Source organism: Ylistrum balloti, unplaced genomic scaffold, assembly GCF_031769215.1.
Source record: "Ylistrum balloti isolate Yb309-2 unplaced genomic scaffold, AGI_CSIRO_Ybal_v1 Utg369830, whole genome shotgun sequence".
Classification (NCBI taxonomy): domain Eukaryota; kingdom Metazoa; phylum Mollusca; class Bivalvia; order Pectinida; family Pectinidae; genus Ylistrum; species Ylistrum balloti.
The window spans coordinates 1,436,499-1,463,956 of NW_026781993.1; the positions used below are offsets into that span (position 1 = coordinate 1,436,499).

The following is a 27,458-nucleotide window of genomic DNA, read 5'->3' on the forward strand; positions in this document are numbered from 1 at the left end:
AACTCTCCGGTATCAAACCTCTGAACATGATTTTAACTTGTGTCAAGATTCTGAAAGAACACAATCTTACCCCAGGAAGAGTGAACTCTCCAGTATCAAGCCTCTGAATGATAATCATTTCTAGGACACGTTTCCCCTCGATGACAATGTAGTCACGGTCAGATGACTCGTCACTCTTCGGTTTGTATTTCTCCTTCCAACGTGACAGCACTACAAGCACACTGTGGTTAGGTCCCCAGCGCCACAACTTGCCCCGCCCCCTGATACCAGTCCTGCCCATAGGGTTTCTACAATATTATCAATACACGGGTCAGTCAAACAGAATCTGTGAGTGCAAAATGTTGAACTTGTAATGACTTATAAACTCTGTAACGGCATAGTCAGTATATCCATGTCACATCTTGTTGTAAGCTTTTCATGGCATTTAGGTTTTTTTGTATATGTAATGGAAAGAATTTTTGTTCATTTCTAATTAAATTGATAGGTATCAGACTGCAAAATTGATAATCATTTACCGGGTCAGGAAAACCCCAGGAAAATACAAACAATTACTGACTATAGAAACAAAACAGAGAATAATAAAACTGTGTATTTATGTACATACATAGGTAGATTGGTTTTATCAACACTATAACGACATGCTGTGCTGTTCTGAGTGATCCAGGAGGCCCTATTTATTTCCACTAAAGCGTTGTTGATCTTTAATGTTGCAGCAACATTCCACATCGGGCTATACAGTGCACTATGTTGGTACTGGGCACGTATATCCTCACGACTAAGTATTTTCTCCTCGGCTGTCCGACTGATCCTGTTGATTATCACAATATAAAATATTTCAAAATTCTTAACAAAGCGTTAGAGTAAACCATGATGGAACCACACTATTTATATCTAAATACTCATAAAAAAATAAAATAAGAACATTTCAATTCTTTCCTAAAATAGTCATATCTTTTGCAGCATTGAAGAAAATGTTTTATTTCAACAATTTTTATGTCATTTAATATAGTGCCTCAATACAGAATACTTCTGTCAGGTGGATGTAATAGCTTACTGCAATGTCAGCAATTCTGTTTAGTTTATGTGTGTTATTAGCTATGCAACACTGATCCATATCTTTGTGTCCTACGTGGGACAGCTAGTTTTCCAGTCCTTTTTTTTTAAACTGTAACATGCATATTACTGTTTTGTTAGTAACAATTGTGAAGGATTTAATGCTGCTTTTTATTTGTGGTCAATAAAGACTTATTATTCATATTTTTTCATTGAAAAAGCACAAAAACACATCTCCACTAGAACATGTCTTTACAGTTTTCATTTGATATTTAAGATCCATTTTTAAAAAACTAAACCTGGTTTTTTTTCGTGGAGGGGGAGGGGAGGGGGGATGATCAACAGAGACTTTAAGGCATTCATAAATGTATAAATATAACAGATTAACTCACTGCAAGAGGTCAGGGTCCACCAGGGATTGAATGGCCTCCACAAACTCTTCTATTGGACAGGTGTACACAACAGGGTCATACCCTAGGTAAGGAACCTGCAATTTTAAAGGCAATTATGATTCATTACTAACACTCTTTCCACTATATAGGAAATTAGACGATTCAAAGTGAGACTATCTTACTTATACACAATACAACGTCTTTATCTGAGGATACATGTTACAAGCAAAATGTAAATATTTTCATGGTTTTCCAAGGCCCATCTGTTCCTCTTCCCCTTTAAATTAATCAACTTCTGTATAAAAAACGTTTTCAATTCAATTTGACTTTGTGATGTAGGAAATGTATCTAGTTTTTACTCAACTTCATCCTTGCTTCATATCTTTTTATAACATGTGAATTTAAAACATCTCAATCCATTTAAGTAACTGATGTACATCAATCTGCTGCCAAACAACACAAAACCTCTAACTGACCATAATATATAAAACCTTCCTGATGTATGCATACTAAAGAAAGTATATTTTATAAATCAACATCCTAATTTTATTGTCCTTCACTTACGTCCCAAGACACATATTTGTCAAAGACAGGAAAGCGTTGTATTTTCGTTCCTGGGTAAGGGGACTGACGACTGGATACATGAGCTACAGCCTTTTTCATGGCTACAGTTAAGTTTTTCTGTCCTGTTACAAATATACAAAAGGAATTTTTTAAAATACTACAATTAGTGCTTTGATTCCTTAACGAAATATTCATTTTGAAAATACTATGGGATGAAATCTGCTAAATACTAGAAAACAGGAATCTCAACTTACCAGAAACGTAATAAGGAGTAATCAGTACATAATAATATGTACTTCAATGACTTGATGAAAGTTTTCATTACTTAGCTGAATGAATTTTAAATGATGTGATTTCCATAGCCTTCAAACTCTTACCCTGCTGTTTATCTAGGAGGTGCTTGATTTGCTCCAACGCCAGGTTACAGGTGGTAATATTGCGTTCCATTCGTGCCATCTGCTCTGTCAACTTTCCATTGAAATGCTTCTGTTTGTCCATCTGAGCCATCAATACACCGATACTGGGGAGATAATATCAAGTATTGACAGGCAATCTTCATCCTTCAATTAAATGCTATGTAAAGTTTTGTAATAACTGTTGTTGTCTTGTCCAGCGATCTCCCAAATTTGCCAACTGGTATCTCTGAGACTTATGATCATCATTACAACATATAGTAGCTTTCTAAATGGCAGATTGATTTGACAATATTTTAGAAGAGAGTCTCATCCAGTAAATCACAACAGGGTTCCACAAAAATTAAAACCGTGGACATCCTAATTCCTGATAGATGCTCTAACCCACTAAGCTACCTCATGCTTCTTTCTTCTCAAGCCTTCATTATTCATTCAACAACCAAATTCAGGTAACTCTGTATCAAGCATACATGTAGACACACATTATATGCACATTAGGGATTGTCACAGGCCCTTATATAACAGTAAACAGAAAATTCTTCAAGCCAGATTGAAATATAAACCAAGATTCTCTGGATTTGTATAAGACACTTTTAAACCATTTGAATTAATAGGCCCTATCCCAGCCTCACTACAAATATATACTGACTCTAATAAAATGTTTGATGACACGTTCACCAGTCACATCAATTTTACGCTGTCATCAAGCACACCTACTTTTTGCTTTGTGTTTTGGGTCTCTCTAGAGCAGCTTTTTCTTGCTCTTCCATGTCCATCAGGTCCTTTATACTGCTTCTCCAGTAATTATAATCCTCTGTTCTCCGTACTTTCAGCACCCGCAGCTTGGAACTGTCCTAAAATCACATTTAAATCACAGTTATATCTATAAATCAATCAAATCAAAACTTATCACAAAAAATTAGGGTTCAAACAATATTTTAAACCTGGATATTACCAGATATTTCATTTATCTTCATTCAAAATGAATGAATGTTTGATTCTGTAATCCTTCCTCTATTATGTGTCAAGAGAAAGTGAAAAGAGAGCTGTGTGTGCTTATGTGATACATGTACCCTCAATGGTTTTTACCCTGAAATGGACAATGGGCTTAAACCAGGAGAGAAAGTATGCCAAAACACTTTAAGAAGTTGTAGATTTCAGAGAGGTATCACATCTAATCTTACCTTTTCTGTGTGTGATTTCTTCTTTTTACAGGTACAACGACAACAGCCGCGTGGCCTTCGGCAACAGAGATTGCAGCACCTATGTACACAGTGATAAAGGCCCATAGCCACCATACACAGATAGCTGAAGAAACTAAGGGGGGGAGGAAGACGAAGGCGTTCCTCAAAGTCCACAATCAGGCTGTATTTCTGAAACTTCCATATCTCCTCCGACTCTCCCCTTACTTTGGCTGTGGTTGCACTACAAATAGGTAAAAATAAAATCAAATTTAGTTACAACTACCATCAGTAATTTTTTTTTTTTGTTCTAAACTTTACATCAAAATTTAGCTCAAAACAATGTTTTGTGGGAATTTTTATTAAAGAAATGATCAAATACAGGTTGATGCTTTGAATTCAACAACAGTTCCAAAAGACATTCACCTACAGATGTTTGAATTTCAAACCCACATTTGATGAAAATAGACATATTGCTAAACACAAGTGATTTACAGGAATTGAACACTATAATAATCTGGTCTACAAAATTTCTTTCTTCCTAAACATCAAAACATTTTTTTTCCATGTTACAGCTCTACTTGTACACCTACTGTCACATATAGCAACTATCTACAAGTCCTTAAGATATAAAATACATCTACAAGAGTAGGCTTAGAAGCCTGTCAATAAGTGAATAGAGAATTAAGTGTCAGGAAATACTTTTAATCTTACCTGAATATGGAATCTTACTGGAATAGGCATTAATATAACTTACCTGAATAAGGAATAAACCTGTATGTTTACCTGAACAAGGAAAACTTATTTACACCTTACCTGAATATGCATGTACAACTTACTGGAATAGAGATTACTATCACTTGTCTGAATAAAGTTTAAACCTGCTCATCTTACCTCAATATTATGTAATAAGCATGTATGTCTTGTCTGAGTATGCAATAAAACTGCCTTTCATGATTATTGAATAAACCTTCGTCACCTTACCTAAATACAGAATATGTATGTAGTGTTGACTTCATGGAATAGGAATTATTACAACTTATCTCATTAAATAAGACAAACCTGTATGCCTTACCTGAGTTATGATTTAACCTGAATAAGGTATAAGGGTTTATCTTACCTCAACAAGATATAAATTATGCACATATTACCTTTATAGGGATTATACAACTGTTAAACTTACCTCAACAAGATATAAATTATGCACATATTACCTTAATAGGGATTATACAACTGTTAAACTTACCTGAAGAGGGCATACAGTAGAGTGATCATAACTAGTTTAGTGATGACAAAGTACTGCATTACAACCAGGTAGCCGCCCATGCTGCTGTACGGACAGAAGTCCAGTGATCTCACATCATCCCGTGTGGTACTGCCTGTATATATATCACACTACAAGTTAATATCACCAATGATATTGTCTAAATCTAGCTTTAACCTTAATTTGATTTTGTGACAAATAATTGTTTTGATCTGTTACATTGTAAGTATAAAAAGTTTGAGGGAATTGCTGATCAAGATACAGACAGGACAGTTAACAATTATCATATACATGTATATAATTAGTTACCATAGTTACCATAACAAATTTCTGGCTCCTGAGGCTGTGGAGTTATATATTCTTTCAGAGCTCCTAAATTATTTACCAGATACAAATCGTTGATTTTGCAGTTTATTCTGTATGGATTAATCTTCATTCTTACCTAAAGATATCTAACATTATACTTGATGTTTTGCCTAAAATCATCTTCAAATATTACTCTTTATCCCTCAAGTATATATTAATTGTTAAATAAAGTATTGTAAAAATGGATGACAAAGAGTATATTTAAGTTTTCTCTGTAGACACAGTGAGTCAGGCTGATTTATGATGAAGAGTATATTTAAGTTTTCTCTGTAGATACTGAGTCAGGCTGATTTATGATAAAGAGTATACTTAAGTTTTCTCTGTAGATACTGAGTCAGGCTGATTTATGATAAAGTATATACTTAAGATTTCTTTACAAACACAGTGAGTCAGGCTGATTTATGAGAAAACAGTAAAGTACTTACTAGCATTTTTGGAGAAAATATCGGGAGAGATAGCTGAAAATTAAACAAAAATTTTACCAAAACGATGAAAAATTGTGACACATCAGTAGACAATACACTTGATATCAAACTATTGTGTTCATCACTGAAATATAATATTTAGTTACTGTAATCAAAAATCAAATGTTACGTCAGATCATCGATAAACAATACACACAAATATTTCACAAGTACCAACACTTTTAATTATTCCATAATAATAAACCACATTTAGACCATATACACTCATCTTCGATACTTCAGGGGTTATTCACTGTCTGCACCCCTGGAACATGTCATGGCAAGATTAAAAGTACAAACAAAGTAATTTCATTGGTTACAGGAGAAAAAACCTGACCAATCACAAGCTGAACTCCTTCTTTTGAAGATTACAGAGGTGCAAGACCCAACTTCAAAGCTATTACAATATATCATAATGTGACCCCCACATTTGATGGATGTACATCAAAGGATCTAACAACCAGGTAGTCTTTTCGGATTGTCAACAACGTGTCATCCATGGTCATTTAAATTTCACCATGACTTGTTCCAGGGGTGCAGAGAGCACAACTTATCGTAACTCCTGGGCATTGAGGATGATATACACATTTTCAACATTTAAAAATGGAATTGTCTAATTAACTAGACAGAAATCTTTGAAAAAGAATTCTGCTGGACATGTGTCTTTCTGTTTTACACCTTCTCTTGAAATGTCTCATTCAAAGACAAAAGAGATCAGCCAAAAAATGAATAAAAAAAAAAATAAATCATTAAAAGTGAACGTGTGTACAATAGAGAATCAAGAATAAGAAAAGTATTCACACTTACCTCTACAATGGCTCAGAGAGGTGTTTTTGTACAAGTCAGAACAGGAGTCATTTCCTATGTAAGATAAACATATCAATTATCACTAATATAAACTAACAACGTTACAAGGGAACACATGTCTAAACAACAAATGAAATTAAATGTTTTTGTACAAAGAAATTGTAAGTCATTTAACCATGTTACTTCTATACAGTATAGATCATGATTCTTTTTCTTTTGATTATGACTTTATATCAACTTTCATATATGCAAATCATTAATTTAAATGTTGATCAATTACCCACTACAAATTTGTTTTTCTTCTTTTTTTTTTTGTTACAGTAATGATTTATCAACATTGTTGCATCCTCCTAGCAGCAATATGTCTTGCCTGAAAATTGTCCTTTGGGTTTACTATCCCTGTTCCGTTGACAGATTTTTAGTAATTAACAATCCATAAATCTATTTGACAGAACAATTTTATCAGTTATCAATAAATGATAAGTTTTATTATCTAACAATCTATAAATCTTTCTGACGAAGCAATTTTATTAATTAATTAATGACAGTACATACAGCAGCTTTAATATATTTGTCTTACCTTCAAGGTCATCAATCTGTGTAAAAAACATCGCAAAAAAGGCTCGTATCAGTGCCTTTTTGATGCCCTGCATGGTGAACGGATAGTTTGGGTAGAGGACAGCATGGATAGTGACACCGCCTGACACCATGATGATCACAAACATCCTCATCCATGTCAGAAAATCCTTTTTTATCTGTAAGATAACAAAGTCAAGTCTCTAATAGTGTAACAGAGATATTTCAAATTATTTATGAGAAATCAAATTTTTCTGATCCTACTGCCACTTCAAAGCTGTAATGAGACTTGTCACAATATCAAAATATGTTTAAATTAAACAATCATCTGTCATAACTTTCAAAAGCATGAATTTGAGTAGACACAACCTGCTCTGCCAGCTGACGTGTAGATACAAAATCACGTCATGACTATCATATCAATAAATACAGGAAAATCATTTTTAGGTCAAAGAACTGAATTGATAATTTACCAAAAAACATTTCTAATAAAAGAATTTGGTTCACTTGAAATCAATTTTAACATTCCTATAATGTATAATGCTGCTACATGATGATGCAATTGAATCAAAAAGTTACAAGTAGTAAAACCCAATCTAAAACAATATCTAACATTTATTTTAAAAATTCAAACATTGATGTTAATTAGTTAAAACACTGACTGCATAGCATCTAATGAATCTACTTATGGGTTGCAGAACTAATTTAAACAACAAAACAGCATTCTAACAGCTGAGACTATCTGCATAAAAAGCACACAACTTTTCTTTGCTGTTCATTCAAAAACTCGACTTTGAGGCAGAATGCCAGTAAATGTTCAAGTAGCACATTCCAAGTATTTGCAGCCTCAAGCTATCTGTACCATACCTGATACTGGTACTTGGAATGCCTAAAGTCTAGTATACCTAAACAAATAAAACAAGGTTTCTGATAAATAAATCTTGTAACATATACACAAAGTGAATTTTATTGTGGGTAAAAAGATCAGAAATCCTGTGAAAAGTAATGAATATAAACCCATTGTACTGAAATTAGTTTCAATATCATAGATTTCAGTAAAGTAATTTGATTATTTTGATTAAGATAATAAAGAATAAATTAAAATTTTTCAACATTTCTTCTAGGAATGTAACACTGGTAAATACCAGCTGCAATATACCGCTCAGCTAGAGAGAACTTCTCTTTAATTCGATTGGTTGAGTGTCAGACTAGTAAGCCAGAGGTTTGAATCCTAGCAAAGGCATTGATATAGATAATTACCTTTAATTTATGACAGTCTATGTAAGGCAGTAATAAAATTCTACTGGTACCAAACTGACAGATAAGTACTTCATGACAAGCCCTTTTGTGACTGGGCAAGTGAGTGTTGGCTTTAAAACATTGTTGTAAATGTTTTAGAAATGTCAATTAAATAAGATTATATCATTCAAATTATCACAATACAATTGTTTTAATTATCTTTTTAAAATTAATGTCCTCTTTGGCTACAACAAAGATTAATCTAACAAGATACCTGATGTTGATTTCCCTGGGGCAAGTAGAAGTGTTCAAATATAATCTACATCTTAGCTACGTTTTCAAGTGCAGTTTCTCATTCAAAACATTTTAGTGACATTGAATACTGTTGACTGCCAAATTGTTTATATTGGAAACTGTAAGACGATGGTTTTAACAAAGTTTGGTTTTAGCATATAAGGGAAAAGTAAACAAAAAACATAAAGGCTAATGTTGTTGATGATAAATTAAGAAACTAGAAAGGGGTATGAGCAAAACAGTTAGGTGATTTCAACAAAACTGGTTAAAGAGTTCCTGAGATTAGCTTATGATGAAAGGGAACCAGGTGGTATAGTATGTTTTGTCAAATTTGTCAAAATTTTGGTTCTTTGGCTGACAAATTGTGTTCATGTTGTATTGGAACTTCAACCTATCAGAAAGATGATCAAGTAATGAAATCTGATACTAGCTTAAAAGTTTGGACAAGTGCATTTAACAAGCATTTTACATTTGTGGTTTTTTTTAAAATCCACAACTGGACAAGAGAGAAAAAATGTTAATGTCAGGCCCTGAATCATGACTGAAATACCAGTCACTGGCAAATTCAACTCAGGTTATTTATCCACCAATAAACCCACATTTCGTAAGCTCTCTTCTACTGGAACTCTTCAGTACTGATTAGAGTTATTAACTAAGGCTAATTAGTTGTCCTGTGATAAGCCCACAACCTAACATTCCTGTGATAAGCCCTCTACCTAACATTGGTTCAGAGGTAATGTTTTCAACACCTGGGCACATTGTAGGTTATATGAAATATACAGTATAACACAGACATGTTAAGTTACTCTATGATTTAGTCCAACCAAAATGACTCGTATTGTTCAACTTTGTGTAATATTCCGATTTGGCAGACGCAGTTGCTTTCTGGTTTTCCAATCTGATAAACTACAATCATCAAGCTTTTGGGTGCAGAAAACATCTACTGAGATTACACATAATGATGTTTTAACTGTAATATAGATTTCTTCTGTGACAGATCTATCTATGTTTTCTATACTATGAATTCAGATTCTTCTGTATAGTATATGAGTATATGAGTATACCTATCAAAAGGTCAAATCAGGAGAACAGGAGATCTCTTGTTTGAAAGTCTTTCACTAAGTAGATATCATTCATCATTTTACTCGGAAAATTAGTCCTGTCTTCTTATTAGAATCTTACTTGATATCTACTGCAATCAACTCAAGAATAAAACATTAAGTAAAGAATGATAGATTCTATTTCGACATCTCCAGTAAGTCTCCAAAATGTTACCTAGAGATTCACCAGACTGAAATAAGCTGGAGGCTCCAGTACAAGACTGGAGAATTTGACAAATATATATATATATATACAGTAATGGAAGCTCCAGCGGAAGACTGGAGAATTTGACAAGTATATGTATACAGTAAATGGCGGACAACAAGATGAGTCATTGTGGTCGGACTTCAGTGTAGATCAAGTTACTGACCATTCTGCGGATGTTGATGAGCATCGGACCAAGGACAGGACTGATGGGAAGAAACACCTGTAGAGTTCTGTAGTAGAAGTATAGGAGACCCAGACTCATGACAAACTTAGTGGTCATGTAGTCAATATAGCTGACAAAGTGGGGAACGATCCGCACCAGACAGAAAGTAATCAAAAAGATTCCGATCAGTCCAATCTCTATCTTGGTCCAAAACAGATTGATCTCCAGGTATTTCTGCAAACAGATTATAAGTTTAAGAAACAACAAGAGTTCTAGCAGCCTTGACCGTCACCTGAGATAAGCAATATTGAATATAAAGATTAAAGGGTAGTTTTCAAGTGTTGTGAAAAAGAAATTGTGACACTGAATATAGTAAGCCAATGATAATACATGCATACCATCAATACTGTTATCTTATACTAATAATTCTTACAAAGTTATTTCCAGAGGGAAATACCAATGTAATGTTCAAAAATACAATTTTTCTATGACAATTTAAGTGACGTAAAGTTTATAAAATATTCCTCCCGAGGAAGAAATATGAGACCCATTTTGGTAATTTAGGCACCTTAAGATGCTTCCACTCATACAGAGCATTTGATTCTATCATATCTGAAGGTTGAGAAAGAAGATTTTTGAAATTCAATTAAGTTTGTCCCCTTTTAGCCCTGCCTATCAGTCCTTGGGGGTCAGCCAGGATCAATATATGCATACTATTAAGTCATCATCCTTCAGTCATAATTCTAACTAAATTTGAAATATTTCCAATGGAAATTAAAGAAATAAAGCTCAAAAATCAATTTTGCATATGTACTTTTTAGTAAACTTTACCACCTCTCCACGAGGAAATTTGAAAACCTTACACCATAAAATTCACAATTTTCATAAAGAACCTAAGATACTTCCATCCATGAAGAGCATTTGATTCTACCATATCTGGAGGTTGAGAAGATTTTTAAAATTTGAATCAATTTGACCACTTCTGGCACCACCCATCAGCCCCTGGGGGTCAGTCAGGATCAATATGGGCATACCATTTAGCCGTCATTCTTCACTCATAATTCTAACCAAGTTTGAAATATTTCCAAAGGAAATTAAACAATTTATGCTCAACAATCTTGTTTTCCTATATAAACTATAGTAAACTTTACCCCCTCCCCACAGGGAAATGTGAGACCCTGGGGCCATAAAATTCACAAATTTGATTCATCCTAGGCAAGGGAAGGTTTCAGCACAATTTCAATGAAATTGGATCAAGAGGTTTTGAGAAGAAAATGTTAAATTGTTTATGGACACACAATGCCAGATGAAGGTGACTGCAATAGTAGTCTAAAAACTTATCCTTTCACAAAGTTTTAATGCTATTGTTTTTTAAATGTAGTCTATGTTTGCCCATGTAGCATGAAATTTTGATAAAACTAGTTTGATATGTGTCCATACAGGTATGAAAAAACGAAGAAAATCAGAAAAACATTGATGACGGTTTGAAACATCTGAATCAAGCTTTCGGGACAATAGATATGAACTCCGACACAGTATATGCTAGATTAATCTTTTAGAAATTTCAGCTATCACCTGATCCTATATTTTCAAGTTTTTGATACTTTGATATCAAATATTTACCTTTTTCTTTGCTAGAACACCACGTACTAGTTCGACCCATATCAATGAAGTCCAGCCAAATACAACAAAATCCATATGTAGGTTACCACAGGAGGGAAACAGAACAGCTAAACTGAAGATTGTCAGGTACAGTATGTAGAACAGCTGAAAGATAAGACCATTAAATAAATCATTTACTAACAAGAGGGCCATAGCCCTTAACAGTCATCTGACAATCAATGAATGGATAATAAACCTCAGAATTTGCTGGTGGTCATCTGACAAACCTTATTAATTAAGGAAGAGTAGCATTTTGAAGCAAAATCATTGACTAAATTTCCCTTTTTGTGCCCCGTCCCCAAGTCCCTAGAGGTCGAAATCAACTCTCTGAATTTAAGAAATGATTATCCACTTTCAGTGATGTTTCAGACCAAATTTGGTTGAAATCCATCCAAGCATTAAGGAAGAGTAGCATTCAGCAGCAAAATATTGACTAACTTTCCCATTTGAGAACCAGCACCTAAGTCTCTAGAGGTCAAATCAACTTTCTGAATTTAAGAAATAATTCCCCACCCCAAATGATGTTTCAGACCAAATTTGGTTGAAATTAGACAAGGCCTAAAGTAGCAACAAGAACAGGTCATCTCGACCCTTTGGGTCAGACAACCTAAAAAATCATCACAAAAATTTCAATTCCTGAAAAGGATGACAAATTAAGTTGGAAAAAAGGACTAAATCAATAATGACTTTCTCCTTTTTTCTGAAAATTTTTTCAGATGCAACCTTGCACAAACCTCCAGTTCTCTAACTGCCAAAGACCACATCATTTCATCAATTGATTTATTACTATTTTGTTACTATTTTGATCAACAATTATCACAGTTCAGTCAGTAAATTGGAGATATCATCATCATTGTATCTAACCAGTAAGTACTTTGAAGGTCATAATGAAATATCTGAAGGTCAAATTGTACCTGGCTGATCCAGAACTTGGTTATTGGTGCACTGTACAGGTAGTAAAACTGCATGTGGACTGGAACGTTGAGGTTTTGTCGGCCATAGGACAACATCTTTCTCATCTGGTACTTCACACTGTGGCGCTTTTGTTGCTGTTGAAAATTTTAAAAAGAGTAGTGAAATATACTAAACCATTTAGAAATGAACATGAGGAGATGATACATGATATACCCATCATCTGTTGATTACACTGACAAATTAAGGTACAATATTCCAGAGGCTACTAGTATTGTAGTATCACATTATTACCTTGTATATCTATCTTTAAGTTACCTTGACTTAATGACCTTGAACTTTTTATGGAATTGCTCTAAAACAGGTACCTTTTTTAAATAAATGCTATCTCAGAAAGTTTGGTGAACACAAGATGAGGTAAGAAATGGTTAAGTGATTGAACAGAATACTGCAAACGTACTTATTTTGACTATCAGCACAGTCATATTTTAGCACTACACTTTGAGCAGGAAATGCACTAAAATAAGATTGCCACTAAAAATATAAATTGATAGCACAGATTTATTTCCTTTCGTATCAGCTAGTTTACACAGCACAAGAATTATAAACGTAAAGATGAAATTTTGAAACTATCAATTCCTGTGGGAGTCATCTTAGCTTTGTCCTAAATCATTTACATATCCTCCCCCTATCTTATGAATTTGGTGTGTCGTGTATCATTTTACTTGATATTAATCTCCGATGATAACAAACTGTTATTCATTACCCATTTCTCGCCTTGTAGTGATGATGGTTGTAACATGGCTGCCTCATCTGGTGGCATCTCATCATCAGAGTCATCTATAACAACACAACACACTGCTCACAACACAATGTAACTTACATAATGTAGCTTACACCATGTATCTTACACAACGTAACTTACACAATGTAAATTGCACAACGTAACTTACACAACGTAACTTACACAATGTAACTAACACAATGTAACTTAAACAATGTAACTTACACAGACAATAAATAGTATTTTGGAAAAGATGCAAACTGCAAAAACATGTTTAGCCAATTTCATCAATATTATTAATTACTAATACATTAATGATTTGGTATTCCAACAACACAACTAGCGCTATGATTTTGGGAATAAAAGCACTGAAAGTATATTGGATTTACATCTGCCAGTAATGAATGTTTTCAAAGAGGGAAGATATCAAACGATACAAATTACGGTATAAATATACAGTTTCTACCTAATCATTTTTCTCATCAACTGATTCAATCAAACAATTATTTCTTAAAACAAACAAACGTATTTATGATGTAACATCCACAGATCTTGAAAAAGCTCCACAAATGATAATCTTTATTTTTCATTGAAATTTTACAGTTAACTCTTCTACCCGTAAATATAGAAATAAATCAAAATTCAGGAAAAAAACACATGTTATTTTCAAACTAATGAAGTATCACTAATTAGATTTGATTCTTTCTTTTGAGTGTCAACTTTTGCCTATGAACTAATCCATATCACCAGTAACATTACAGTATCACCAGTATTACAGTATCACCAGTATTACTGTATCACCAGTATTACAGTATCACCAGTAACATTATAGTATCACCAGTATTACAGTATCACCAGTATTACAGTATCACCAGTATTACAGTATCACCAGTATTACAGTATCACCAGTATTACAGTATCACCAGTAATATAACTGTATCACCAGTATTACAGTATCACCAGTATTACAGTATCACCAGTAATATAACTGTATCACCAGTAACATTACAGTATCACCAGTAACATTACAGTATTACAGTATCACCAGTAACATCACAGTATCACCAGTAACATTACAGTATCACCAGTAACATTACAGTATCACCAGTAATATAACTGTATCACCAGTAACATTACAGTATCACCAGTAACATTACAGTATCACCAGTATTACAGTATCACCAGTAACATTACAGTATCACCAGTAACATTACAGTATCACCAGTAACATTACAGTATCACCAGTATTACAGTATCACCAGTAACATTACAGTATCACCAGTAACATTACAGTATCACCAGTATTACAGTATCACCAGTAACATTACAGTATCACCAGTATTACAGTATCACCAGTATTACAGTATCACCAGTAATATTACAGTATCACCAGTATTACAGTATCACCAGTATTACAGTATCACCAGTAATATTACAGTATCACCAGTATTACAGTATCACCAGTATTACAGTATCACCAGTAACATTACAGTATTACAGTATCACCAGTAACATTACAGTATCACCAGTAACATTACAGTGTCACCAGTAACATTACAGTGTCACCAGTAACATTACAGTATCACCAGTAACATTACAGTATCACCAGTATAACAGTATCACCAGTATTACAGTATCACCAGTATTACAGTATCACCAGTATTACAGTATCACCAGTAACATTACAGTATCACCAGTAACATTACAGTATCACCAGTAACATTACAGTATCACCAGTAACATTACAGTATCACCAGTAACATTACAGTATCACCAGTAACATTACAGTATCACCAGTAACATTACAGTATCACCAGTATTACAGTATCACCAGTATTACAGTATCACCAGTAACATTACAGTATCACCAGTATTACAGTATCACCAGTAACATTACAGTATCACCAGTATTACAGTATCACCAGTAACATTACAGTATCACCAGTAACATTACAGTATCACCAGTAACATTACAGTATCACCAGTAATATAACTGTATCACCAGTAACATTACAGTATCACCAGTATTACAGTATCACCAGTAACATTACAGTATCACCAGTAACATTACAGTATCACCAGTAACATTACAGTATTACAGTATCACCAGTAACATTACAGTATCACCAGTAACATTACAGTTTCACCAGTAACTCATCAGTAACATTACAGTATCACCAGTAACTCATCAGTAACATTACAATATCACCAGTAACATTACAGTATCACCAGTAACATTACAGTATCACCAGTATTACAGTATCACCAGTATTACAGTATCACCAGTAACATTACAGTATCACCAGTAACATTACAGTATCACCAGTAACATTACAGTATCACCAGTAACATTACAGTATCACCAGTATTACTGTATCACCAGTAATATTACAGTATCATCAGTATTACAGTATCACCACTAACATTACAGTATCACCAGTAACATTACAGTATCACCAGTAATATAACTGTATCACCAGTATTACAATATCACCAGTAATATAACTGTATCACCAGTATTACAGTATCACCAGTAACATTACAGTATCACCAGTAACATTACAGTATCACCAGTAACATTACAGTATCACCAGTATTACAGTATCACCAGTATTACAGTATCACCAGTAACATTACAGTATCACCAGTATTACAGTATCACCAGTAACATTACAGTATCACCAGTATTACAGTATCACCAGTAATATTACAGTATCACCAATATTACAGTATCACCAGTAACAGTATCACCAGTATTACAATATCACCAGTATTATTACAGTATCACCAGTATTACAGTATCACCTGTATTACAGTATCACCAGTATTACAATATCACCAGTAATATAACTGTATCACCAGTATTACAGTATCACCAGTATTACAGTATCACCAGTAACATTACAGTATCACCAGTATTACAGTATCACCAGTATTACAGTATCACCAGTAACATTACAGTATCACCAGTATTACAGTATCACCAGTATTACTGTATCACCAGTATTACAGTATCACCAGTAACATTACAGTATCACCAGTAACATTACAGTATCACCAGTATTACAGTATCACCAGTATTACAGTATCACCAGTATTACAGTATCACCAGTATTACAGTATCACCAGTATTACAGTATCACCAGTATTACAGTATCACCAGTAACATTACAGTATCACCAGTATTACAGTATCACCAGTATTACAGTGTCACCAGTATTACAGTATCACCAGTAACATTTCACAGTATCACCAGTAACATTACAGTATCACCAGTAAAAATAAATAGCTCATCTACTCTACAGTTTACATAGAAGAAATCATATTCTTTATACTAGCACTACACAAATGCCATTACTCCAGATGTATTGCTTGATGTAACAAGAGGCCCACAGGCCTTAACGGTCATCTGACTCAGGCCAATGCTTGTTGAAATCCACTCAGGCAGAAAGAAAGAGCAGTGTTTTAAATCTTTTATTAGCACCTAGCCATTTGGAGCCCCGTCCCTTGACCCCCTTGCGTTCAAATCAAAATTCTTAATTTCAGAAATGATGACCCCCACCAAACGATGTATCAGACTAAATTTGGATGAAATCCACCCAGGTATGAAAGAGGAGTAGGTTAAAGAGAGAGTTTACGAACGAAGCACGATGATGGACAAAGCACAATGGCTACAGACCATTTGGGCCAGATGACCTAAAAATTGATAAACAGTATCTGTCACTCCTAGATGCTGAAAACAAAGTCTCAGCACCAGATTTTCAAGAGTGTTGTATCACACTTAGAAATAAAACCCTGAAGAGAAATGAGAATGAAATAATTTACACAGACAAAATGGAATTAAAACTTAAATCAATTTTATCATTCCAATACTAGAACAATACTAGACAAATCAGATCAAATCTTGTTAAAATTTACTCTGGCATTAAAGAGGAGTAACAATCTGAAGCAAATTATTGACTAACTTCTCCTTTTGAAGCCCAATGTCTTTAGGGGTTGAATCAACTTTCTGAAGTTAAAAGATGATAACCGACCAACAATAATGTTTCACACAAAATTTGGTTGAAATCTTTCCAGTCATTAAGAAGGAGTAGCATTTTTAGAAGCAAAATATTGCCTAATTTCCCCCTCTTGGGCCCCATTGTATTCAGATTTCTTATCTTATAGAATAAATGTAATCCCATTTCTAGGAAAACATCTGTACATTCTGACAACCCTGCTCATCTGACCAGTATGTTGTTGCCAGGATGTCTGATTAGAAAATTTCATAACATTTGAAGATCAATTCTTTTTCTTTAAACATCACATACATTGCAGATTCCCGAACTTTGCGCTTGGTATCCAGGTCACGGCACCAATTCTTTGACAGGTTGTTCCAGATCATGCTGACAATAAGTGCCATCACCATGGGGTCTTCCGTCCTCTTCCACAGGACCTTCGTCAGTTCAGCATTGAAGGTTATAGCAGCCCAGAATACTAATGTGTTGAGAGCCTATAATTGAAGAGATCACAGTGAGATCAGATAACTATTTAAATGACGTTGAATATACATTGATAATGAATATTGAATAGCTCATCAACTGACTGTAAGAAAACAGACATCATGAATGTTCTGTCTATCTCTTTTGAGAGAAAGAATGTTAACAATTTACACATACCTTGAGAGGAATCAAAATTCAGCTGATCACTATGGTTAAACTTGTCCACATTAGAGTAACATGACTTACCCTCCTCTCTGCGACCTCTTGATCCGTGATGTATGACCCTACAGAGTTCATTGACAGTTCATATGATGACACTAGGTGTTGTAGATAGGTCACTCGGTACAGTAGCCGGTTAAATTCACAGTCATCACCAATGACAAAATCCTTGTCCACTGGATAGGCAGAATACTGGAATACAGTGAAATATACTGAAATGTCAGTCATGGATGACTCAAACATCCTATTTTACTGAAAGAATGGAAGAAAACAATTTAGTAGAAATAATATTTGAATATAAATTTTATTCCTTTTCACAAGAATTGTGACAGCCAGAAGTTTATGTTAATCTTTAATCACTCACAAAATCTAATAACTTTAAAAATCTATGTCTTTGACTTGACTGTTTATGGATCAACAGTACCCATCAATTCAAGAAAAATTTATCCACAATCATTGACTTTACAGTGCTAGTCTACTAAGTATTTAAAATAAAATATACATGTATTAAAATTGATGTGGCCAATTTTCTACATTATACAATATTTCCTCAATAGTTGAGCACTGGTATATAACTATTGATAGTAAAGAAAGTATAGCACATTTGCTATATCGTGTAAGTACAATATAAAAAGATAAGCACTTTTTTCTCAAAAATACAAGAAATTGTATCGAAATGATGGACAATGGAAAGGTGGAATTTTCCCTTCCTATGTTGAATCATTTTAACAGAATGTGGTACCAGTATTTATAGACAAGCTAGGACGGGAGCTTGAGGTGGCATCATAATGTGAGAATAATGATAGCTATTGAGTGGCAGGTATGAGACTCACCGAAGCTTTCGCTAGTACTCCATCAAGACAGACAGTGAGAAAGAACTCCTCATTCTCCAGATTGTTAAATAAGTACAGTAGCTTTCGATGATTGAGATATTTGTGGACTTGAATGGCATCCCTTGAGAGAAACAGATCGACAAAATCTTCACGTCCTTTCTTCAACAAGGCACGGTCAAACAGCTCATGGGTTATCTGCAAGCAGGTTGTTTTTACTTAAAGAAAACCCATGTATCTTTACATTTCATATATTTTCTCTTCTAATCTAATATATATATATATATAAATACCAGTCATAATACACGGATTACAATAGAAAAATCCACTAGTTTCAGGGATAATCTGCCCAATTTATGTAATTTCTGGCTGTTCTAATGACTTTTAATCCTATTGTTAGCATCAAAAATCTCTCCTGTGGTCAGTTTGGACAGGCAATATTGGTGGGAATACTCCTAGCCAAACTGTCTAAATATAGCACATAGGGAAATCCAGAAATGAACGGTAAATAACTTTATGCAGAGTAATGGGTAAATACACAGGTGTGTAGGCTGTTCACTAAAATTTCTGTTTGGGTTACAATTATATTACTTCGATAGTCTTATTTTCTGTTGATTTTATAATCTAACGATAATTAACTATTTTGATTATAAGCTCTCTGTACAGACATCTTTTTAGTGATTACTTTTCTGTTGTGAATAAATCAATGGGTCAAACTGACTTCTCTGGTGTGTGGAGGTCAACATGTCCTACATGTGATATTTGATCATGTATATAACAATCAGTTTAGCTGATATAATCCTACATATGACACTGTAGGTATATTTCAGGCCTAGTTTCTGGACATTATATAATTTAGAAATGAAAGCATTGTATGTTGACCTTTGATCTTGTCAGTGTTTTGTCCTCCAGGTTTACCTGCTAAAAACACTTGAAACAAACCTTGATTCTTGCCCAGTCATATTTTTGAAAAATTTGGGACACAGCAAGGTCACATCTGTTCCAATCCAAGGTCAACTTGAGGTCACACTGGAATTGCTCTTGAAACTTTCTGCCACGCTTCAGTGCCTGAGCTGTACAGATTTAATAATTCTGCCAAATCATTTTAACATCAAATAATTTATGTGACAACAAAATTGCAGCAACATGAAGTGATGATGCATTATGAATGTTTGTTTCTTTACTTTTTTTTCAAATTTTCACCCTGAACTCATTTCTTTTTTGACAGTTTTGAAAGTTTGTATGAATGTTTAAGAAGAAAATATAAAGCATTATGGTATTCACAATAATGATACGTACACTCAAACAAAGCCAGTAGTAGGTACTTGTCGAGATTCTTAAGGTCTGAGGAAGCGCCACCTGTTGGCAGGATGGTCAGAAACTTCTGTTCTCCCTACAGAATGACAAAAGGAAGCAGTCATAAGGATTTAACTTTTTCTTTATCTTAAGTTTATTCCTAGGATTTTTGTAAATGTATTTGTATCATAATATGAACATTTCTGCGATAGTTACAGAACACTTGACCTATTGTAAATGTCCATTCTCACAGTACAGGTATACCTGATGAGCATTCTGAGCACACTCCAGTATTTTATCCCGACACCGGTTCCGAGCAATCTCATCTTCTTTGAATTCAGCTGGAAAGTACTTCATCAGCTTTTTGATCAGTTCTGGTTTGATGTAGGACTCGATATGTTCAGCATGGGGTCTGTCAGACGAATGTTACAAGAAGACATGTAATTTGCTTGCCAGCTTTTTAAAATGGTATGATTAAAGGTATCAAATATTAAATTTTCTCAAATGAATGAAATGAATTGAAAAGCATTTAAACAATGCATAGATACCTGTTATGTATTAACTACAGTGTATTGAGTATAATTCTTAATATTTCATTACCAATACCAATGTTTCCTTTAATAACAAACCACCTAGACATACCATTAGCTTGTAAAAATGTTAAAGTCTGAAAATTTGATATACTTTTACTTTGTAAGAAAGATAATCTACCAAATAAAAATGGATGAAAAAAACAAAACAAGAGGTCCATCGACCTTAACGGTCACCTGAGGTCTTCAGGTCCTAGGACTGTCCATCAGTCCCAGCATTGGGGCAGACAGAACAGAACTGATATATACATACTTACAAAGTTTCTCTTGTTTCTAAGTTTGAAGACTTAGTTTTCAAATAAACGGAGCTGATAACACTCTCTATCATTGAGGTTTAGCATATTTGACCTCTGTAACCCTGAATGAAGGTCAATATCATTTATATGAACACACATGATAACCCTTCATTCAAGAATGCTACTGGTGCAATATCATGACCTTGGGCCTCGGGGTTATTGAGGAGAAGTTGTTTAAAGATTTTGACATGCTTTATACATGTGACCTTGAAAGTGGGTCAAGGTCAACAATATGAACAAACATAGCAGCCCTTTATACCAGCATATGACAGGCCTAATATCAGCACCCTGGGCCTTTAGATTAATGTGAAGAAGTTGTTTAAATATTTTGACATATTTCATATCTATTACCTTAAAGTGGGTTAAGGTCAACAACATGAACAAACTTAGTAGCCCTTCATACCAACATGCTACAGGCTAAATATCAGCACTTTTGGTCTTTTGATTATTGAGAATTCATTTAAAGCTTTTGACATATTTGACATCTTTGACCTTGAAAGTAGGCCAAGGACAATAACATGAACAGACTTGGTAGCACTTTATCCATCATGCTACTGGCTAAATATCAGCATCCAGTTCCTTTTGTTTATTGAGAAGTCATTTAAACACATTCGAACCCCTGTGACCTTAAAAAGGGTCAAGGTCATTTATCTAAACAAAATTGGTAGCCCTCCACCCCTGCATACTACAGACCCAATATCAGCACCCAGGGCCTTTGGTTATTTAGAAAAAGTCGAAAATTTCAATTGTTTACTACACATGACGCCGGACAAAAGGAGATCACAATAGGTCACTAGAGACTTTGTCTCAGGTTACCTACAAAATAAATGAAAATTCAGGAAATAGATCTTTCATTGATGATTTTGGGGGGAAATAAAACACAAGCTATCCTGGTAAAAGGTGAATATATCATGCACAGCATCAACCAACCACCAGTAAAAGTAAAAGGATATGGCATATTGCTGGTACCATTGATAGTCCAAGCTTTCCTCAATGACTGAAAAGACTACTTTATCAATGGTATACAAAAAGGCTTGAATCTAAAGCAATATTTTTCATCCCTCTCAAAGGTTGTCTTTAAAAGACTAATACATACAAAAGTAGGTAAAATGTTAAATATTTTACCTACAACGCATCTTAAGAGATGAAGAAACAGTGACCTTGACCTTGTATTTGTAAAAGGGTATTCGTTACGTTTTATAAGCAAACCTGAAATATCATTCACATTATGATAAAGAATGTATCTTTATTAAAGGACATACTCAAAGTCACTTTAAACTTTGATTTCTCTTCCCAAATAGCATGGTTCTTACCTCATCGTGAGAAGTTGTTTTTTCTGTGAAATTTCATAAGTTTATAATTAAATTCAATTACTTTGTATTCTTTTGCTCTAATCAAACATTGAACATAACTTGGTGGTTAGCATGTTCTTATCCATAAATCATAAGATATGTGTACCATACGTCAATATTTGTTTCTACATATATTTTTGATTACATGGGTTGTATGTGGACCAGTTTGTTAATGTACTTACAGTTTCAAATTCAACAAATTGTTATTGAGGAGTCATCAAATAGCTATAATTGCTGCAGGGGAACCTATTAGTACATTAGCTCTCAATGTTCACCACTCTTAAGAAAAATGAAATACCAGCTTCATGTTTAAAGTATCCAGTATCATCTTAAAACAGCTTCCCATTGTGAAATTCTAAAATATCTATTAATCTTGTGAAACAGACCCTCAAAAAACTGTCATTTTATATCAGTCATTTCAGCAAGGAGTTACCTTTCTTGAATTTCAAGATAAGCAAAGGAAATAAGGTCAGCTGCAAGTCCTGTCCCTTTCATGACTACAACAGGTACATTCCTCTTCAACAGTTCTGCCACATGGTCCATCTCTAAAGGGCCACCCTGAACCAGTAGGCCAACCATCGGCGTACATGTACTACTGATAATCTGTAGGTCATCCGGAACAGACTCTCCCACATCTAAATCATTAATATTGAAATTTTAAGTTACAATCACTTTAGTTTGATATTCAGTACTTCTTAGAAAACTTTTTTTTAACATCCAATAACTTCTTTGTAAATAAATTTTCTATTGTTCTATTGACTGTAAAAGGTACTTACTTCTACAATATTTTAGTGAGCAGCTAGTCTGAAGTATTCTGAAGTTCTGTCAACCTTTTTGTTGCCAGTCTAAAGTTGATGAATTAAGAAATCATTCAGACTTGTCAGTGATACCTAGTGATACCTAGTGATACCTAGTGACACTTAGTGATACCTGGTGATACCTAGTGATACCTAGTGATACCTAGTGATACTTAGTGATACCTAGTGATACCTAGTGATACCTAGTGATACTTAGTGATACCTAGTGATACCTAGTGACACTTAGTGATACCTAGTGATACCTAGTGATACCTAGTGATACCTAGTGATACCTAGTGATACCTAGTGATACCTAGTGATACCTAGTGATACTTAGTGATACCTAGTGATACCTAGTGATACCTAGTGATACCTAGTGATACCTAGTGATACCTAGTGATACCTAGTGATACCTAGTGATACTTAGTGATACTTAGTGATACTTAGTGATACCTAGTGATACTTAGTGATACCTAGTGATACCTAGTGATACTTAGTGATACCTAGTGATACCTAGTGATACCTAGTGATACCTAGTGATACTTAGTGATACCTAGTGATACCTAGTGATACCTAGTGATACCTAGTGATACCTAATGATACCTAGTGATACCTAGTGATACTTAGTGATACCTAGTGATACCTAGTGATACCTAGTGATACCTAGTGATACCTAGTGATACTTAGTGATACCTAGTGATACCTAGTGATATCTAATGATACTTAGTGATACCTAGTGATACTTAGTGATACCTAGTGATACCTAGTGATACCTAGTGATACCTAGTGATACCTAGTGATACCTAGTGATACTTAGTGATACCTAGTGATACCTAGTGATACCTAGTGATACTTAGTGATACCTAGTGATACCTAGTGATACTTAGTGATACCTAGTGATACCTAGTGATACCTAGTGATACCTAGTGATACCTAGTGATACCTAGTGATACTTAGTGATACCTAGTGATACCTATATTCCAGATATAATCTATTTGTGTTTTACGGAGAAAATATACAGTGTGAAAGTAATTAAGGGTAAAACATCATATTTCTGCTATTTGACATTTCCTCTTTAGATAAATTCATTATGACTTATGGAAAACTATTGCTCTGATTTGATTTGCATCCATTTGACACCTTTTGTCAAAAGGGTTGAAACAAAAGATGTGCTGAAGTTTTAATTTACAGCTAAAATATTTCATATGCATTTTAGCGATGAAAATGGGTGAAAATGAACTATTATCCTAAAGGGACAAAAATAGATACAGGAGTGAAATTTTCTACATGTACTATCATATCATCAGACCATCACTACAAATAATTATAATTACACCATACGATACTGTAAATGTACAGCTTACATGTGTCTTAATGGGAAGCGTATTTTAGCAGTTTTCTGACTACAGATATTGCACTAAAATATAATTGTGCTAATTGTATTTTCTGTAGGTCATTTATACATTTATAGCAAACATTGTGAATACAATGTATGTAGTTTTGTCATTATATATATCTGTTCACAAATGATATTGGGCTAAAATTTGATTATATTTGCAGTACCAGTATAGAACGTACTTAATACTGAGTCACTCAGATTGGTATCGAACTTACTTAATACTGAGTCACTCAGATTGGTATAGAACTTACTTAAAACTGTGTCACTCAGATTGTTATAGAGCTTAATTAATACTGAGTCACTCAGATTGGTATAGAACTTACTTAAAACTGAGTCACTCATATTGGTATAGAACTTACTTAATACTGCGTCACTCAGATTGGTATAGAACTTACTTAATACTGAGTCACTCAGATTGGTAGAGAACTTACTTAATACTGAGTCACTCAGATTGGTGATTTTCCTATATCGTTTTGGTCTTCCTACTGGTGTAAGAAACCGCTCCTCAAGTTTGATTCGGAAATTTTCAAGCTCACGTAGGTCAGTGACACCCTCCAGCATAATGTAGTGGGTGTGGTCAGAATTGAGCTCCTGTTTGTCTGACAAGGGCTTCTGGCCTTTATTTTGGATGTTCACAGGACCTTCCTGAAAAACCAATCAATTTACAACTCTCATCATCTCCATACACAGGTGGGGGTATACATGCTGTGGGCTGTGAAGATATGGAGTTTACCATATGAACACCATGTTACAGAAACTCTAATGGCTATAATGTTGGGCCAGATATTTGACAAGGACCTACTCCATCAGTGACCAAACTATCCCTTTTCTATAAAAGAACTAAAGAAAAAGCTGTTGCTCTGTATTTTACACCATGGACAACTCATAAATGTACATGATATACTGTCAAGTCTTCATATATACATTAATATGTAACACTCTATATCAAATCAATCTTCAGGAATTGAATAGAAATTTTTTTTATCACAATCAGTTAGAGAATTATATGTGATGTTTTGATGACTACACTATCACCTTCATTAGATATATGACCAGTGTGAACTTTAAAACATATTCCTACGTACTAAAAATGGGGAAAAGAGCCAACACCCTTTCAATATGTAGGTAGGGTCCTTAGGTAGTATATCAATGGAAAATTGATACCACAAGTATATCAAAGTTGAAAGATTTTACTTTTCAATTTTCAGACACATATCTTGTTACTGCACTGTCGTCATCTGTCTTGAAATCTTGCAGAATGTTGTTGACAGTTACAGTCCATTTTAACAACTCCAGCACATGAGATTCAAAGATTCGTAAATATGATAAAACCTATTGCAGGATCAACAAGATACACTTTGGTACTTACTGCAGAATCAATTTTTGAGTTGTAGGAAAGAAGACATTTAGGCACTACCCCTATCACAGTCAGCTTGGGAAGGCTTTCTTGCTTTTGGTTATTCACAAATTTCATGGACATTTTGGTCAGGCTCGGAATTTTACGTCGTTGTTTCTCCTCCTTGAAGGCATCTCCTAAAATTTTTGTGATTCCTCCATCAAACCCATTAGTTAATATCCACATCTCTGTGGTATTGGCTGCCTACAAACGTATAAAAAAATTAGGATTGAAGTAAAATTACTGGATACATATAGCATCAGGAACTTCAATGGTTTTCTTTCAATATATATGTGCATGTTATTGATTATACTGAAAAACTTTTTACAAAATCTGCTATGATATTGAAGAATATCCAGCAGGATACCACGGAGTTTTCTGTTTACTTTTACTTTATTTTGTTAATTGATATCACAGCTTAATACAAGTTCTTTTTATGATAGTTCAAATTCAAACTTAATGGAGACTATAAGCACAACGTTTGAATTGTATTCATAAACATAAACAGAAAGATCTATTCAAAAAATGTATATTTTGTAACAGATAATCAAAACATGAATCTTAAGTAAAGCATTGATTTTATACTGATTTACAATTCACTAAACAAATGGAGTCAGATAAATTAGTAAAAAAATTATGATGAATATTTATTTATTTTGTTCCTGAAATGTATAGCTGTAACAGCATAAGTCAGATTTAGAAAAAAAAGAATAGAAAAGGAAAACCATAGCATGTACATTTCAAATAAAAATAACATATATCTGTATGTTTTTAATGAATTAAATTCTTTAAAAATCCTAAAAAATAAAAAATAAGTCCACTATCTTTCTAGGTTATTTTGTAAAATTCCCTAAAAGTTATCAATCTGAGACTTTTTTCCTGCAGTACCGTGATGATGCCAGTCTGAAAATCATGAACCAAATCCTGGTCTTTCCAGTGTTTGTAATGCCTGTTGCTTGTAATGAGGGACAAGATAATATTTGGTGTTCTCTTCTTCCATACTTTGGCCATGTAAGTAGCTACATCATCAGCATCAGCAGCTTCCGGGACACTTACATACAGACCAGCATTGGCCTACAAAACAAACAAAACAATTGAACTTGCTGTCACATAAGGTCATTTCATGATATTTTAAGTTATTAGGACTTTAAAGTCTTAACTGAAAGAGATTTATCAGTTTCTCAAAATGTCCCTGTAAGAAGAATATGTCCATGACTCAGACATTTGTGTTTAAAAAGTCACCAGACTCAAGCAAATGTTAAAACTAGTAATTTGTTAGCCACCAATTCAAAAATTCAGTCACAATATTTGATATTCATGGAAATCTTTTGACTTTTAGCAGTGCAAATTTTACATTGTC

The 27,458-nt window shown here is 34.0% G+C and overlaps 1 protein-coding gene across 1 annotated transcript in view; it reads right to left on the bottom strand.

The window, feature by feature from the left end:
- LOC132545194 (transient receptor potential cation channel subfamily M member-like 2) overlaps window positions 1–27,458 on the bottom strand; it is a 31,164-nt gene that overhangs the window by 3,305 nt on the left and 401 nt on the right. The window contains exons 2-27 of the mRNA XM_060208870.1: window positions 26,987–27,172; window positions 26,072–26,302; window positions 25,134–25,347; window positions 22,940–23,141; window positions 20,533–20,680; window positions 20,272–20,365; window positions 19,915–20,045; window positions 18,976–19,170; window positions 18,170–18,334; window positions 17,753–17,934; window positions 17,122–17,138; window positions 13,425–13,498; window positions 12,661–12,795; window positions 11,708–11,851; window positions 10,085–10,318; window positions 7,085–7,259; window positions 6,505–6,558; window positions 5,659–5,691; window positions 4,850–4,982; window positions 3,607–3,847; window positions 3,140–3,276; window positions 2,387–2,529; window positions 2,010–2,131; window positions 1,446–1,540; window positions 605–808; window positions 71–287 (exon numbers count right to left, since the gene is read on the bottom strand). Of these exons, the coding sequence (XP_060064853.1) occupies window positions 71–287; window positions 605–808; window positions 1,446–1,540; window positions 2,010–2,131; window positions 2,387–2,529; window positions 3,140–3,276; window positions 3,607–3,847; window positions 4,850–4,982; window positions 5,659–5,691; window positions 6,505–6,558; window positions 7,085–7,259; window positions 10,085–10,318; window positions 11,708–11,851; window positions 12,661–12,795; window positions 13,425–13,498; window positions 17,122–17,138; window positions 17,753–17,934; window positions 18,170–18,334; window positions 18,976–19,170; window positions 19,915–20,045; window positions 20,272–20,365; window positions 20,533–20,680; window positions 22,940–23,141; window positions 25,134–25,347; window positions 26,072–26,302; window positions 26,987–27,172 (3,906 nt within the window). The remainder of the gene's footprint in view (window positions 1–70; window positions 288–604; window positions 809–1,445; window positions 1,541–2,009; window positions 2,132–2,386; window positions 2,530–3,139; window positions 3,277–3,606; window positions 3,848–4,849; window positions 4,983–5,658; window positions 5,692–6,504; window positions 6,559–7,084; window positions 7,260–10,084; window positions 10,319–11,707; window positions 11,852–12,660; window positions 12,796–13,424; window positions 13,499–17,121; window positions 17,139–17,752; window positions 17,935–18,169; window positions 18,335–18,975; window positions 19,171–19,914; window positions 20,046–20,271; window positions 20,366–20,532; window positions 20,681–22,939; window positions 23,142–25,133; window positions 25,348–26,071; window positions 26,303–26,986; window positions 27,173–27,458) is intronic.